Source organism: Myotis nattereri, assembly GCF_964212035.1.
Source record: "Myotis nattereri genome assembly, chromosome: 1".
Taxonomy (NCBI): Eukaryota; Metazoa; Chordata; class Mammalia; order Chiroptera; family Vespertilionidae; genus Myotis; species Myotis nattereri.
This window is the reverse complement of record NC_138075.1, coordinates 127,317,639-127,331,300: the sequence shown is the minus strand read 5'-3', so window position 1 is coordinate 127,331,300 and position 13,662 is coordinate 127,317,639. Positions and strand designations below refer to the sequence as shown.

Here is a 13,662-nt window from a genome sequence, read left to right as displayed (position 1 = left end):
ACTGGACCACACTGGCCAGGGCACCCTAGGAATTCTTGGGAGAGGCCACTTACCTTTTCTCTGGAGGATAGTTGACAAAGGGCTTCTCCCTGGAGTCTCGGTGGAGTCTGCAGGGACTCACCTGCCACCTATCGGTGAGAATGTTCACTCCCAAAGTTCTGCTCACTTGTTACACCACAGACTTCCACTTAGCTGCCTTCACTGTGGGGAATCTCTCAACAGGCTCCCCTCTTAAAAGCAAAATACTAAACTTTACTCTTTAGAATTAAAATAATGAAAATCAGCCTGATTAGTTTTCTGCCTGCCTGAAATTCACCAATAAAGATTTTGTAAGGAAGCTGTTCCTATAAACACAGCTTATTTTACTTCCGCCAATCTCTTCTATGTTCCAGTGTTTCCCTTAATGATTCCGAGGAACAGTCTTACACATCTGGGATGGCTCTGGTCATTTTAATAAGGTCTTTTGGAAGCTGTTACAAAGGGAAGTGAATCAATGTTGAGCATAAAACCGCAGTTTCTTGGAAAGTGCAGCTCTCTCTCCCTATATGAAACACCACACAATGCTACTTTGTATTCTTGGATGAAACTAAACGCCAAGGTGGATTTTAAGGACTTTACAGTCTAAATTCATGGTGGTCTTTAAATATAAGTCCAACCAACTGGCATTTAGACTGCCAAGAAATGAACAGCAATTTCTTCATAACAACTCGGAGACAAATCATGGCTCAGAATGAATGAAAATGACTATAAGAGAGGTTTTTTTTTTTTTTTCCCCTTCAAAGTTTATTTTGAATTTTCATTTTTGGATAACCAAGCAGCTCTTTAAGGAGAATGCACAGAAGAGTCATTCTGGCACTTTTGGATAGAACGTAAGATTTTTTTTTTTTTAATAGTCACATTCAGATCACTTGCTCAGTCCATACTGACGCTGGGAGAGCAAGATCAGACCAAAGAATTCCAGCGCTAATACGTAACCATATATACAAACAGCCAATAAAACAATAACGGTGGCCAGTGGCCAAAGGGATGGAGTGGCGGGTGGGGGTGGGGGGGGTCTTTAGGGTGTCCTCTAGTTTATCTTAGCTAAACAGAATCCACATCACACAGGAGAACTGGAGAGTACACTGCGCGGAAATCGGAATTCTGTGCACAAACGGGCACTTGGCAGCATGCAGTTCAAAGAAAAGGGGCATCGTTTAATAACTTTATAAAATCCAGGCAGTTCCATTACAGGAGTTAAGAAAAACAAAGAGGATAAGTGAGGGACTGTCTGTTGTTACTGTAAAAAAGGCACTTGGAGTTAATGGGACCAGAATTGAAGGATTCTCAGCTGATAAAAAATTTCAGTACGGTTTCATTAAAAGGCTTGGCTGTTAAGGGATGACAGGAGTTCCTGAATGGAGACATGGAAATAAACCACCAAGAACCAGAACAGATCAAAATGAAGAAATAAAATCTTGACAACCAAACTGGGCTTATAAAAAAAAGCAAACCCGAAACAAAACCTACACAAAGCAAAAACCTAGGCAAAGAGCATGAAGCAGCAATGCATAGCTTTCCTCCGAGGTCATGAATTCCTCGAGGCACTAAGTGCCAAGCTAATTTCTCAATCATAACTTCACAGGAGCATTATCGTGATAAAACTGACTCAGGCGATGCAAAAAAGAGCTTCATCTGTTCTCGGAATCTGAGGGAGAACTGAGGTTATCGTCAGAACCAGCAACATCACTGTGGTTTCTCAGCGTCCTCGGGGGACACGGCAAGCATGTGGAAGGACACTCAGACGCGACGTTCGGCCACCTCCCTGGCGGTGAGGCATCCCTCGCCGCCCTCCTTTCTTCTGAGCCATCACTGTAATTCCTTTCGAACATTTACACAACCGGAAATGGCAACGTCCACAGGCCATGGTTGCCGTCGTTCAGCTTCCTCCACAAACGTGTAAGCGCTTCCATCAGTAAGAATTTTTGGCAATTCTGTTAGGTTGGGTGACCCTGCAGTCGCTCATTTAATGTTAAACGCCATCAGGGGTCTCTCTTCCCGCTTCTGCCAAGGGCTCTTCTTGTCCTCGCCTTGGTCATCCTCGTCGTCTTCTTCGTCGTCCTCGTGAGCAGACCCTCTCTGATCGGGGCTGGCCAGGGGCTCGGGGGGGACGTCCGCAGTCCGCTTGGTCGTCTCCTCCTGCAGGCTGGGCAGCTGGCCGCCGCTTCTCCGGCTGGAGCCATCCAGCAAGCACCGCAGGGCACTGTCGTCGGGGGTGCAGACGGTGGTGCCACACTCGCTGCCGCTTTGGTCCATGTCATCCAGGTACACGAGCTGCGTGTAGGCGGTGCTGTCCGCCGCCCTCGGCTCCTTCTGAGGGTGCTCCTGGACAGGTGGGTGGTTCTGCGGCAGAGACAAAGGGTCCCCTCTTCCCTTCCGGGCAGATTTTGGCTCATTCATATCCACGCCCGAGTCCAGACTGGCATCGTTACTTCCGTTCCTCCCTGCTCTTTGGAGATCGATGTAAGAGTGTCTAACGTGTGCATTGGACCGGCCGTCCAGGGAGACGAACCAGGCCCGGGGGTGCGGGAGCGGCTTCCCGCCGCCAAGTTCCATCAGGGCCTTTTCGGTCAGGAGCTGCACTTCGCTGCTCATCTGGGCCAAGGCCGCGTCGTTCAGGGACGCTGGGATGGACAGAGACTCCGACATGGCCGCGTTCTGCGGGCTCCACTCCCGGCTGCCTGCGTCCTGCAAGTGCTGCTGGGAGATGGCCTGGCACGACAAGGGCTGGGCCTGGATCTGAGAGGAGGGGTGCGGGAAGATCCCCGCATGGGGGCTGGAGAGCTCGGCCTGCAGTCTTTCGATCTCAAGCTGCTGGTCCGCTGGAACGACCAGCGGCTGGCCCACATAGGAGTGGTCCCCGGGCAGTTTCATATAGTGAGCGGGGATGACCAAGGCAGGCAGCACTTTCCTGTAAACGCTGTCATTGACCTGGTCCACGGAGCTGCAGCAGATCAACTGGCCGGGCCGCGAGAAAGACGTGGGTCTTTCCAGGTGGTCTACGGATCGTGACATCATACATTCAGTCGGTCTGCGGTCAAGCAGCTGCTCTTTTTCGGGAGAGGAAGGCGCGGGGTACATGTGTTCCTGAATGGTGAGCTTACTTCCCGTGGAAATATGGTTGATGGAGGCCTGACTGTCTCGGTCTTGCTTCTCAAATAAAGGCTGTGACAGCATGGCATTGTAACTCCTCCTGTAGTCATTGCGGCCAGGGGACTCGTAGCCTTCTCTCTCCACAGACTTCCTGGACTTTAAGGGGAAAATCTCCACGGACTTATGGTAGTCCTTTCCCAACGTCCCGCTCGGTGTTAGGTTATCAAAGGAGATTTGGCTTTTATCCTCTTCCTTATGAGACAGGAGTTCCTCCCGAGAGCTGAATTCTTGGGAGGTGCTGTAGGACAGCTTCAGCATGGGGGTGTGCAGGTCCACGTCTCCGCTGGAAGACATCATTTCTAAACGGACCCCACTCATCAGCTCCTTGGTGCCCGGGGCATCCGGGCGGCTGTGGCTGGTGACAGAGAGTGGGCCTGGGAATTCCGACTCCCGACGGGCGAACAGCAGGTTGATGTGAGACATGGAGGTGGACTGATCTCTTTTGGAATTCTCCAGGGCCGCAGGGAGCTGCAGTTTCCTATGGTGCTGACGAGGTTTCAAGCACTTCCGCCTGTGATCAAGAGACAACAATCCGAACCCAAAGATTAAAGATTCTTGTCATGGCTGCGTTTCAAGTAAAATTCTAACTCGCAATTTCCACAGAAAGAAACAAGCCAGAAGCCTGCTCACCCCACACACACCCTCGGCCTTATTTTGAGCAGCATAATCCACGCATTTCACCTGCAGGCTTTCATTAGTACATCTGAGTCATTCATTCAAAAGCTGTTACCCCAAGAATCGACAGTCAGCATTCTCGCAAACAGAACAGACGAGGCATTGCAATAAAAATAGTTCTGCTTTGTCCTTGAGAATATCACCCCTTAATCAGCGTTTAGGTATATTCTAAGCCAATCATAGGACAACTGTCAAACTGTTTTCTATAACTGCCCTTTTAAGCAATGTTATATATTATACGAAGTGTGCCTCTTATGTCCTTCATTCGTTTGCAAGTCAGATGACAAATATTCAATGTGTAGGTATTTTTCCTACCTATAAAAAAAGAGACCTCGATTCAGAAGAAGAAAAAAGACCTCCATATCAATGCTTGCACAAGCCATTCCAAATGAAAAAAAGATATTGCCAAAATGGTAAAACATTACCTGCAATAATATAAAAGGAGACACAGCAAAACCAAAAGTATGAAAGCCATTCCTCCTAAAATGGCCAAAAGAAACACCGTGTGATACGTGGTAATGTCCTGTGTGACAACGGGACCTAGAAGGTCAGAAAAGGACACTTTAGATTTGTGGAAACCTTTAAATACACAGAGGAATAAAGAACACAAATGTCATGTGTTTTTTGATTTTGTTAATCCTCACCCGAGGATATTTTTCCAATGATTTTTAGAGAGAGTAGAAGGAAGGGGGAGAAACAGAAAGAGAGAAACATCTATGTGAGAGAGACACATTGATTGGTTGCCTTCTGCACACACCCCAAATGGGGTCGGGGGTCGAGTCTACACCCAGGTACATGCCCTTGACTGGAATCGAACCTGGGACCCTTCAATCTGAGGGCTGATGCTCTATCCACTGAGCCAAACCGGCTAGAGCAAAGGTCATGTTTTTGTTACTCTTACTGGCAGGGCAGATGCAAACATCCTTCAGCTGGTACCATGATGTCATCAATGAGGAGGGATGACCAGCCAGCCCCATTGCTGAAGCAGCTGTGGCCAGCGGCTCTGAATATGCAAATACTACATGCAGTGCGTCAGGGTCCCTCCTTAGCTGAGAGCCATATGCGTTTAGCATTCTAAACACATGATTTTTTTTTTTTAAACATATGATTTTTAATAAAAGCAAATGGATGCATGATAATACAATGAGCGGGACTCTTACGCTCAGAGAGATGTCCTGAATATCAGGAGAATTTATACCGCAGGAGAAAAAAAATCACAACATTTTATTCTCACTTTCACTGGGCAGTCATTGTGACTGTGTGAGAGCCCTTTGCCTAAATAAATTAGTTGAGATGCATGAAGGAAATGTACTATGACTTAAAAAACATTCATATAGGGGGTGGGGAGGGCAATGGGGGGATAAGGAAACATATGTAATACTTTAATCAATAAAAAAAGAAAAAACTCCCATCCATATAGGGTGTCAAGTGTTTCTAAAATGCCTTCTATTCTTTAAAAATTAAATGTTCCTCTACAATAACTTTTCAAAATGATTTAACCTGACATGGCCACAGTCCTCTCCAGAACTCATAGACCAGGTCATCAGAGGTAAACAGACTTTCGTTTCCATTGTAAAGAATCTCAGGAAGTACTTTAACTTAGACTCTTCATGCTCAGCATCTATTAGAATGTATCTTAACGTCACTGACAACAGGTGGTCAGCAACAACAAAAACCTCCCCAAATTACGATCTTTATCCAGGTATCCTGGCAGTGCACCTAAGGTGGGAAGGAAGAAATGTGGTTTTATATTGTTTCACCCATTTACTTATTGACTTTTTATATTCTAAGAGGTAGATTTATTAAAAAACCTTTTGAAGAAGACAAATCTCTTAAGAGCTTGATAAGCCCAAGGAGTTCTAGTAGCTTTTGAAAATAGTGACATTACTTACATTCAAAAGACAACATTATTCACTTCAATGGGGGTGGAGTTAATATTTACAAAACTTAGAAAAATATCTGACAACCATATCCTGCCTTAATCATTCAGAGAAACAATTTTGTTTTACACAAAGCCTCCTCGGGGACCGCGGGCACAGGCAGTGCCTTGGCAGGCGTCACCAAAATGTTGGGTGTACATAAAAGTCATTTCCAAGTAACCGAAGTTCAATTCCTTTAAGTACTTAAAATGTTATTATTTTAACTTCTGCCAATGTAAACTTTTATAAAATTCACAAGCATACTTCATTTCCTTCTTAACCAGTGAACTAAAGAGGAAAACCCTAATTATTTTCTTGTTGGTTTTGGGCTCAGGAAGACACAGCATCGCAATAATTTGTTTTAATAACAGCGATGGCTGTGAGGTTACCAACACATGTTTCTACATTAAATGCCATCAGGGACTGTGCTATGTATGCTCTTTATAGCTGTTTTTCCTCTTCCTTTACTGCTGGGAAGCTTCAGAGGACCTACACCCAGCAGTTCTTCCTCCCCTCTTTACAGAAGTATCTATTAACCTGTTCATGATGGGAAAACTGATAGCCAAGGTTGTTTGAAACAGGTCTAAAATGAAAGTCAACTTTAACGCCTGGGATTTGTGGCCTCTGCACTGGTACATAAGGAATTTCTTTCCTTACTCTTCATCATCTAGATATTTCAGATTTGGAGGCTGGTTCACGCTTATATTGCTACAAGAGCAGTATCATAAAGGGAAACACATACTCTGCAAACACAGATGTGAAGCGTGCACATATTCTGAGGATGGAAATAAAAAGCAAACGGTGACAGACTTTTTAATACCCATCTTGGGATGGCCCCAATAAATTAGTTACTTTGGGAGTCTCAGTATCCCTTCCAGTGATAATTACACTGCCGAAACGCTGTGGACTCCCATTTTGGAACTGCCTTCATGGCTAATTTGCAAGAGACACTCTGCAATCATAGCGCCTTCTGACCTAGGCGGTCACCTACTGTACTCACCAGATGGGGATGCGCACGGCTTTCAGCTGTACCTCTGAGCACCAAGATCTGCCGCTAGGAAGCGTCTCACTAATGGAGGCAGTCCACGCAACACATTCAAAAGGCGCTTTGTGCATCATTGGAAATAATTCTCCTAAGGTGACTATTTTGAAAAACAAGTCTGGAATACTCACTGGGATAAATTGGGGCACATAGGTTAAAAAAATAAACTTTTAGTCACACTTTAAAAAAATGTAAGTTCACTCACATTTCCTAAATGGAAATGAATATTCTTCTGGGTACAAAGCCACTGGGTGGCTTTGAAAACCTTTTGGAAATACCATATTGAGCTTTCTTCCCCAAGATGTCACTCGTGATAACTTTCTGTGAGTCCCTCTGTTGAATGCCTTTCCCTACATGTTCTCGCACACCGGCCACAGCTGTTTCAGGAATTAGGGAGGAGGTCTGAGCTGCCGCTGCGGGCTTTAGATTAAGAATTTCCTATGGCAGCTGTCTAAGAGAAACAGAGACACGAGACAAGATGATTTTCCATGCATGATTCTTATCGTAGATGGGAGCGTTCCAACCAGAACTCCCCATCCCATGAAGTACCTTCATTTCATCATTTGATTTTTCAGACTCTCAACCATTTTCAAGATGTGATGTCCCTGTTGAAGTTATTTTCAAAGTGTACTCAACCTGACCCCTCAGGGCATCATTCCCCATGCCTGCGGTGCTGCCTTCGAGTTACCTGGGTTGGGGGGAGACATGGCTGCCACCCAGTACCCCAGCTGAGGGGCAATGTACGTCCACGTCAGCTGGCTGCCTTCCTGGTGCACGAGGCCGAGGCCACTCTTCAGCCACGTTCCTGTGGGTGCAGAAAACAACTTCAGCTCTAGGCACGCTAGACTCCTATTCAAGGCTCCGGCATACGGTACAAGTCACCTTACATGTCACGTTTATAACCATCAGGGAGCCAAAAGAGCAGCTAGGGGCTGCACACAGCGTTCCTGGAGATGCTTTTCAACTCGCTTCACTTTAGTGTTTCTTTGCCTTCCTTATTAAATTCCCTCCAGCCACTTCACCAAACAGCCCTGCTTCCAAACACAGGTGATTTTAGCAGAAGCCGTTGGAGTTTAGAAGGAGAATGAAAGCAGCGCGACGGGGTTGGCAGGAGTGGGAAGCGGGGGAAATCCAGCGCGGCTACACTCTATCCTCAAACAAGTGAGTGAATTTCCCACCTGGAGTCACTGGCTGGCTCCATCAGAATTATCCTGGGAAGTTTTTTGTTTTGCTTTTTTATAGATTCCCTGGTCCCATCTTTGCAAATACTGCCCCAGAAAGCCCGACGTGGGTATTTCTAAAAAGTTCCAGTTGGCCCTGATGCCGGGAAACACGGGGTAAGTCCAGGTCTGTGTTCTGTCTTTCAGCTGTTACTCTGGCCGGTATTTAACATTAACGAGCTCCTACTATGTACTGGCTGGTCATAGCAGATGTGCTCTATATACAGTCATCCCTCAGTATACGCAGGGGATTGGTCCTAGGACCCCCACAGGTACCAAAATCCGAGGATGCACACGTCTCTTATGTAAAATGTCATAGAACAATGCATATGGTTGGCCCTCCGCATCTGCAGACTCCCAACCGTGAAATAAAAATACGTATACTGTTTTCGATCTGTGGCTGGTTGAATCCACTGACACAAAACCCATGGAGACGAAGAGCTGACAGTACATTATCTATAATTCTCACAACAACCCTACAAAGTTGGACTTATTTTCCTTTTTGAATGAGGACCCTGAAGACAGGTGAGCTACGTAAGGCTTCGAGGACTCCCAGGGTGGGAAGCAGAGCCGGGGCACCTAGGTCGATCTGTCCATCCAAGGCCAGTGCTCTTTCTCCCGCTCTCCCGTGCTGCCATCTCCCGTAAACCTTCCCAGAATTTGATGACTTTTTCAGTTTGTAGGGTTTCTAGCAGCAGACTCACTGCCCAAGGTCATCTGGCTGTCACCTGTCTCACCTGTAGAGAGCCTTACTTTGAGGACCATGATGGAAGCTGGCAGCAGGGGCTAGGGAGTGTGCTGGCCAGGCCCCCACGGGCACGTGAACACTCACCCCACCCATTAGCAAAGACGACATCACTTACGCAGGGCTTCTGCTTTGCTTCAGTGCCCAGTGCTCCTGCCCAGCTCAGCTCACTCCTGCCATCAGCCACCACCTCAAATGGCCACGTGCATAGCCCTGTCCACTCCAGAACTACACGCACCAACTGTGCACCAAATATTCTACCCTCCGGGCTCCAAATCCTTGCCTTGTCTGTGTACATATATCGCTGAGGTGGCAATCGGGGATGTTTTCTTCCCCTTGAAGAAAGAAACAATAGTTGGGGCTGCTTCTAGGGCTTATCAGTTGCCATAGCAACATTCAAATGCAGCAGGCAGAAAGGTGCCTTGGTAATGCCTCCCAGCTAGCACACCTCCTCTGCTGACTGCATATGAACAAAGAAGGCTGGAGAGGCCAGGAGTCAAGCATCAGCAAGCGCCTACAGCCTGCACCATCTGACCCGCCCATGCAACAGGCTGAATCATGGCTCCAAACAGTTTCAATTCAAGTTATAGAAAATACAAGCTGGGAGGTTTCTAAAATGAGTATGAGGACGAGGATGCCTAATTCCAATGCTTTCGCTAAACAACATCAACCAAGAGATGATTACGCCACACACAGCATCACTTACTTCTCAGGGCTACAACGGAAACAGAGAGAACATTTGACACAGGAAGCAAAAGGGTTTCTATGTTTGGTACAAACGTTTCCCTGAAGGTAGGTAAGAGATTGCTTGCAACTGCTTCCAGTTTTCTCCCTGCCCTCCAGGGCCCCATACTGTTTAGCTCATGACACATACCACACCCCTCTCCCACACGCTCTCCCACAATAGCAAGCCTGCCAGATCTCCGCATCAGCCAGGAAGTGGCTGCACATTCTTTGGTTTACAGTTTTCCTCAGATTAGAGTCTTGAGTCACTGCTTTTCGAATGGAGCGGATGCTGGGATAGGCTAAAGGGCCCAGAGGGAAAGAGCTGGAAGATCAGAGTCCTAACTCCTGTTTGCTCAAGGGCAAACCACCTAACTGGAACGCTACATTCCCTCTGCCTTCTAAACACAATGCAGAAAGTGGAAACACTTAAAAACACCTCCCAGTTACACTGGGGGCAAGCCAAGCGGGTGGATGCCCACACTCTACCCAGCTAACAGGTCCCCACATGCAGCCTGGAGGGCCTCTGTCCAGTGGTGGTGGTGGTGATGCTGGTGGGAGCCAGAAAGGCCAGTGACTGAGGACACACAGCTGCTTTGGGAGCGCAGGGAGGGAAGAATGCCACCTGGTGTGGACAGGGAAGGCTTCTAGTTGAAGTTTGCTGAAGGTGCAGGACTGTCAGTTGGGGGATGAGGAAGGTGTGGAGCAGAGAGAAAGAGGGTGTTGCATGCAATAGGGATTGCAAGATGGAGGCGAAGGGTGGGTGGGAGGGAGGAGGCTGTCGGGCAGGGGCTGGAAAGGAGGTTAGTGCCTGCCTGCCAGTGGCTGGGCGGGGTTTCCAATGACATCAGCAACAGGAGGCCACTGGGACCTGTAAGTGGAGGCCCAGCTGGTCACAGCTTTTCTCCCCTCCCCTAAATCCCCTTAGTTCTTCCAGGTCCCTCCTCATCATGCCAAGTCTGTGACTTGGCAAACAACTGTTGCTTCAACCTCAGTCTCTCTCCCAAAAATCTGCCTGTCTTTCAAGACGCAAGTCATGCCATGAGTTTTCCCGAGTTCCTCCAGCACTCAAGACCTCCCGCAGATGGGCACTCCCAGGGCACGTGTCCCAGCACCACTGATTTTCCAGAAACATGTCACCTGCTGTCCACTCTGCAGGAGTGGGCGCGCCTTCTCCTCAGCACACAGACATGCCCCTGGTGTAGGAGCTTAACAGTGAGTGAAAGCCAGCCCTGCAAGCTCAAAGCAACACCAGGCGACCTTCTGAGAAAAGCTGGGGGTGCCCAGCAGGAAAGATTTCCTGATGAAACTGAGGTTCAGATGGAGACTCCGCCCTTTCCAACGAAAGGGAACAGAGTCAGCTGAGAAGAAGGCATTGCTCTGGACCCACGTTTTCTGTAAAATGTACCCATATCCAGGAAATAGAGGGTAACGCTGTCTTGGGATTCAGCGATCATGCTTTACTGGCAAAAGTCATTTCCAAGCGTTCTGTTTGTAGGAAGAGATAAGCTACAGGGAAATGAGTGAATGAATTTCGTGCCCGAAACACGCTTTTGCTGACGCTGCAGGAAGAGGGCGCTTTCCCCGCATCAGAGGAGCTCCCTGTACTCAGGCTGGGGACTCCTGCCGGAACCTTCCCTGCTGCTGCGGACAGCAGGGCACAGGCCTCTGCACAGCCTGTTTGGTTCGATGACGTTATGTGACTGCTGGACCTTTGGCCAGGGTGCTAAGTGGGGACCCTCTCATCCCCGTGGGGGCCCCAGGCACAGTTCAGAGCAGGAGAGGGACCAAGGAAAGCTCCAGCAGCGGGGCCTTTGCTGTTCTGTTTGCCCGCCCCGTCGGCTGGATGGGGCAGCCACGGATGCTCCTTGGTCAGGACAACTGCCCAAGGGCTGTCCTGAGCGAGTGTCTCCTCTGCGGTCCAGACACAGCAGCCCAGCAGCTGCTTCCTCCGTTCACTTCGCTCCTGTGCTTCTCCTTCCCCCTGTCCGAGCTAGGCCCTCACAGCTCCTTCCCACCACTGCCTTCTGGGGGCTCGCTACTGGCTCACTCAGGGTCCCCTTCCTGGGCACAAGCTGAGTGTCCAGGCGGGTCACCTGGTGAAGACGTGCAGGCGGGACCCTGTGCCTCCTCATGCTCTGACCCACAGGCCCGGCCTGGCTACCACCTGCTTCAAGCACAGCTGCTTCTGCAGAGCGGGGTGGCCGACTGTTAAGTGGGTTGGGAGCAGGCTGGTGGCCACAACAAGTGCCTCTCTGCTCTGGGCAAGGCTGTTGGCATGTCTGTTACTGGGACTGCATGTGTGAAGGTTATATAGCAATCTCTTGGCATCATCAAGGAATGAAACTCTGCAATACTGAAAGTTCTAGAATGGTGGCTTTCAAATAGTTTAAAAAGCATCTGAACTTTCTAATGCTGCTGCATTTTAGTGTGTCCTTAAGCAGAATTCCCGCCCCCCCACCCCAAAAACATATTTTTTTGATTTCAGAGAGGAAGAGGGAGAGAGATGGAAACATCAATGATGAGAATCATTGATTGGCTGCCTCCTGTAAGCCCCCTATTGGGGATCGAGCCTGAAACCCAGGCATGTGCCCTTGACCGGCATGGAACTGGGGACCCTTCAGTCTGCAGACCGACGCTCTATCCACTGAGCCAAACTGGCTAGGGCTCCAGAAATTTATATAAAACAGACCAAAGATAAGCTTCTCTGCATGAAGGTGAAGACATCTCCTGAGCATGGTTTGAGAGTTATTCTTCTGTACAGTTTGGGTCTTATTTGCCAAAATTTGAAAAAGCAGTTTTATATAATTCTAGAAAGCATCATTCACTCCTCCTGCCTTATAGGATAGAATACAATTTTGATTTTTCATGATAACTCAGGGTCATGATTATGATGAAATACAATGCTAGGCCCTAAAATATTGCTGTCCTCAGGTCCCTACTGAGGAACATAGACTTGTTTGCTCCTACACCTAATACCCCCGTCCATTCTCATGTTTGTTTCCCTTCTCTCCTTCCCTCCCTCCCTCCCTCCCTCCCTCCCTCCCTCCCTCCCTCTCTCCCTCCCTTCTTCCCTCCCCACTCTGTGCTGTCATGAGTGTGTCTATTATCAGCTCTGCTCCCTCACCACCCACACCCGGAGTCCCACACAGCGCAGTGAGCTACTGGGAACTAGCAGTAAACCACCTCATTAAACCACCTCTAGAAGAATGTCCGCAGGCAGTGTGTGGGGAGGACTGGGGAACAAAACCAGATATGGAAAAGCGGTATTCTGAATCCAAGTTTGGTGTTTTTCCTCAACACCACACCCGCTGATCAGTGCTGTACAAATTATCATTCTCTAGAGTGAAACCTAACACAATGGAAAGATTTAGAGATATTTTCAAGAATAAATACTTGGGTGAAAAACTGTCCGCATCTTTTGAAATTGAGTTAGGTATGTATTTGGCAAAGATCATTGTGTGTAAAACACCATGAGTTCTTAACTTGGAAGCTACATTGAACTACAATGATTACTGCACACAGTAATTGACAGGCAGAAAAAATACAGCTTATGCTGGTCTATAAGACCTGAGGGGCCACCTCCAGCGGTGCTGCTATCTTGCTTGGTTCCCAAGCAGTAATGAAATCAGCTTTTATTTGCAAAACATAAAGAAAAGTGAATTCAAAATGGCCATCAAAAGGGAAAAGAACTCTAAAATATGAAAAAGGGTCCAAAATGCAATGTCTAATTTGAATACCACCGATAGGGCTTAGATCTCCTGGCTTCCCTTGCCTGGAAGCCCTGCTAGCATAAAGCCAGGCTACCTCATCTCACCGCTTGGTAACAAGCAGAGATACCTGATATTAGGTGCACGACTAACTTTGAAAAGGAAACTGTAAGTGCAGATCCACACTTTACCAGGTCACAAATGGAAGTCGGCACCTTGCACAATAGCCAATGCACAGGGACCAAGTTACTACTTACATTGAGACTTGTTACCATGTCAGACCTCAGAACACTTGGAAGGTAAAAAAAATAGCCCAGCGCAAAACTAGCCACATGGCTGATGTCCCCAACATAAGGTAATCCTGCATGTGAATTCCAGCTTTGCCATCTTCTGGCTGTGTGAACGGAGGAGTTGCCCAGGATGGCACAGCAGAGGA

General features: G+C 47.9%; 1 protein-coding gene across 1 annotated transcript in view; it reads right to left on the bottom strand.

Moving 5' to 3' along the window:
* Positions 1 to 756: 756 nt before the first annotated feature.
* Positions 757 to 13,662, bottom strand: part of FAM171A1 (family with sequence similarity 171 member A1) — a 131,440-nt gene continuing 118,534 nt past the window's right edge. Inside the window, exons 6-8 of the mRNA XM_081096472.1 lie at positions 7,517 to 7,633; positions 4,293 to 4,407; positions 757 to 3,703 (exon numbers count right to left, since the gene is read on the bottom strand). Of these exons, the coding sequence (XP_080952598.1) occupies positions 2,002 to 3,703; positions 4,293 to 4,407; positions 7,517 to 7,633 (1,934 nt within the window). The 3' untranslated portion in view covers positions 757 to 2,001. The remainder of the gene's footprint in view (positions 3,704 to 4,292; positions 4,408 to 7,516; positions 7,634 to 13,662) is intronic.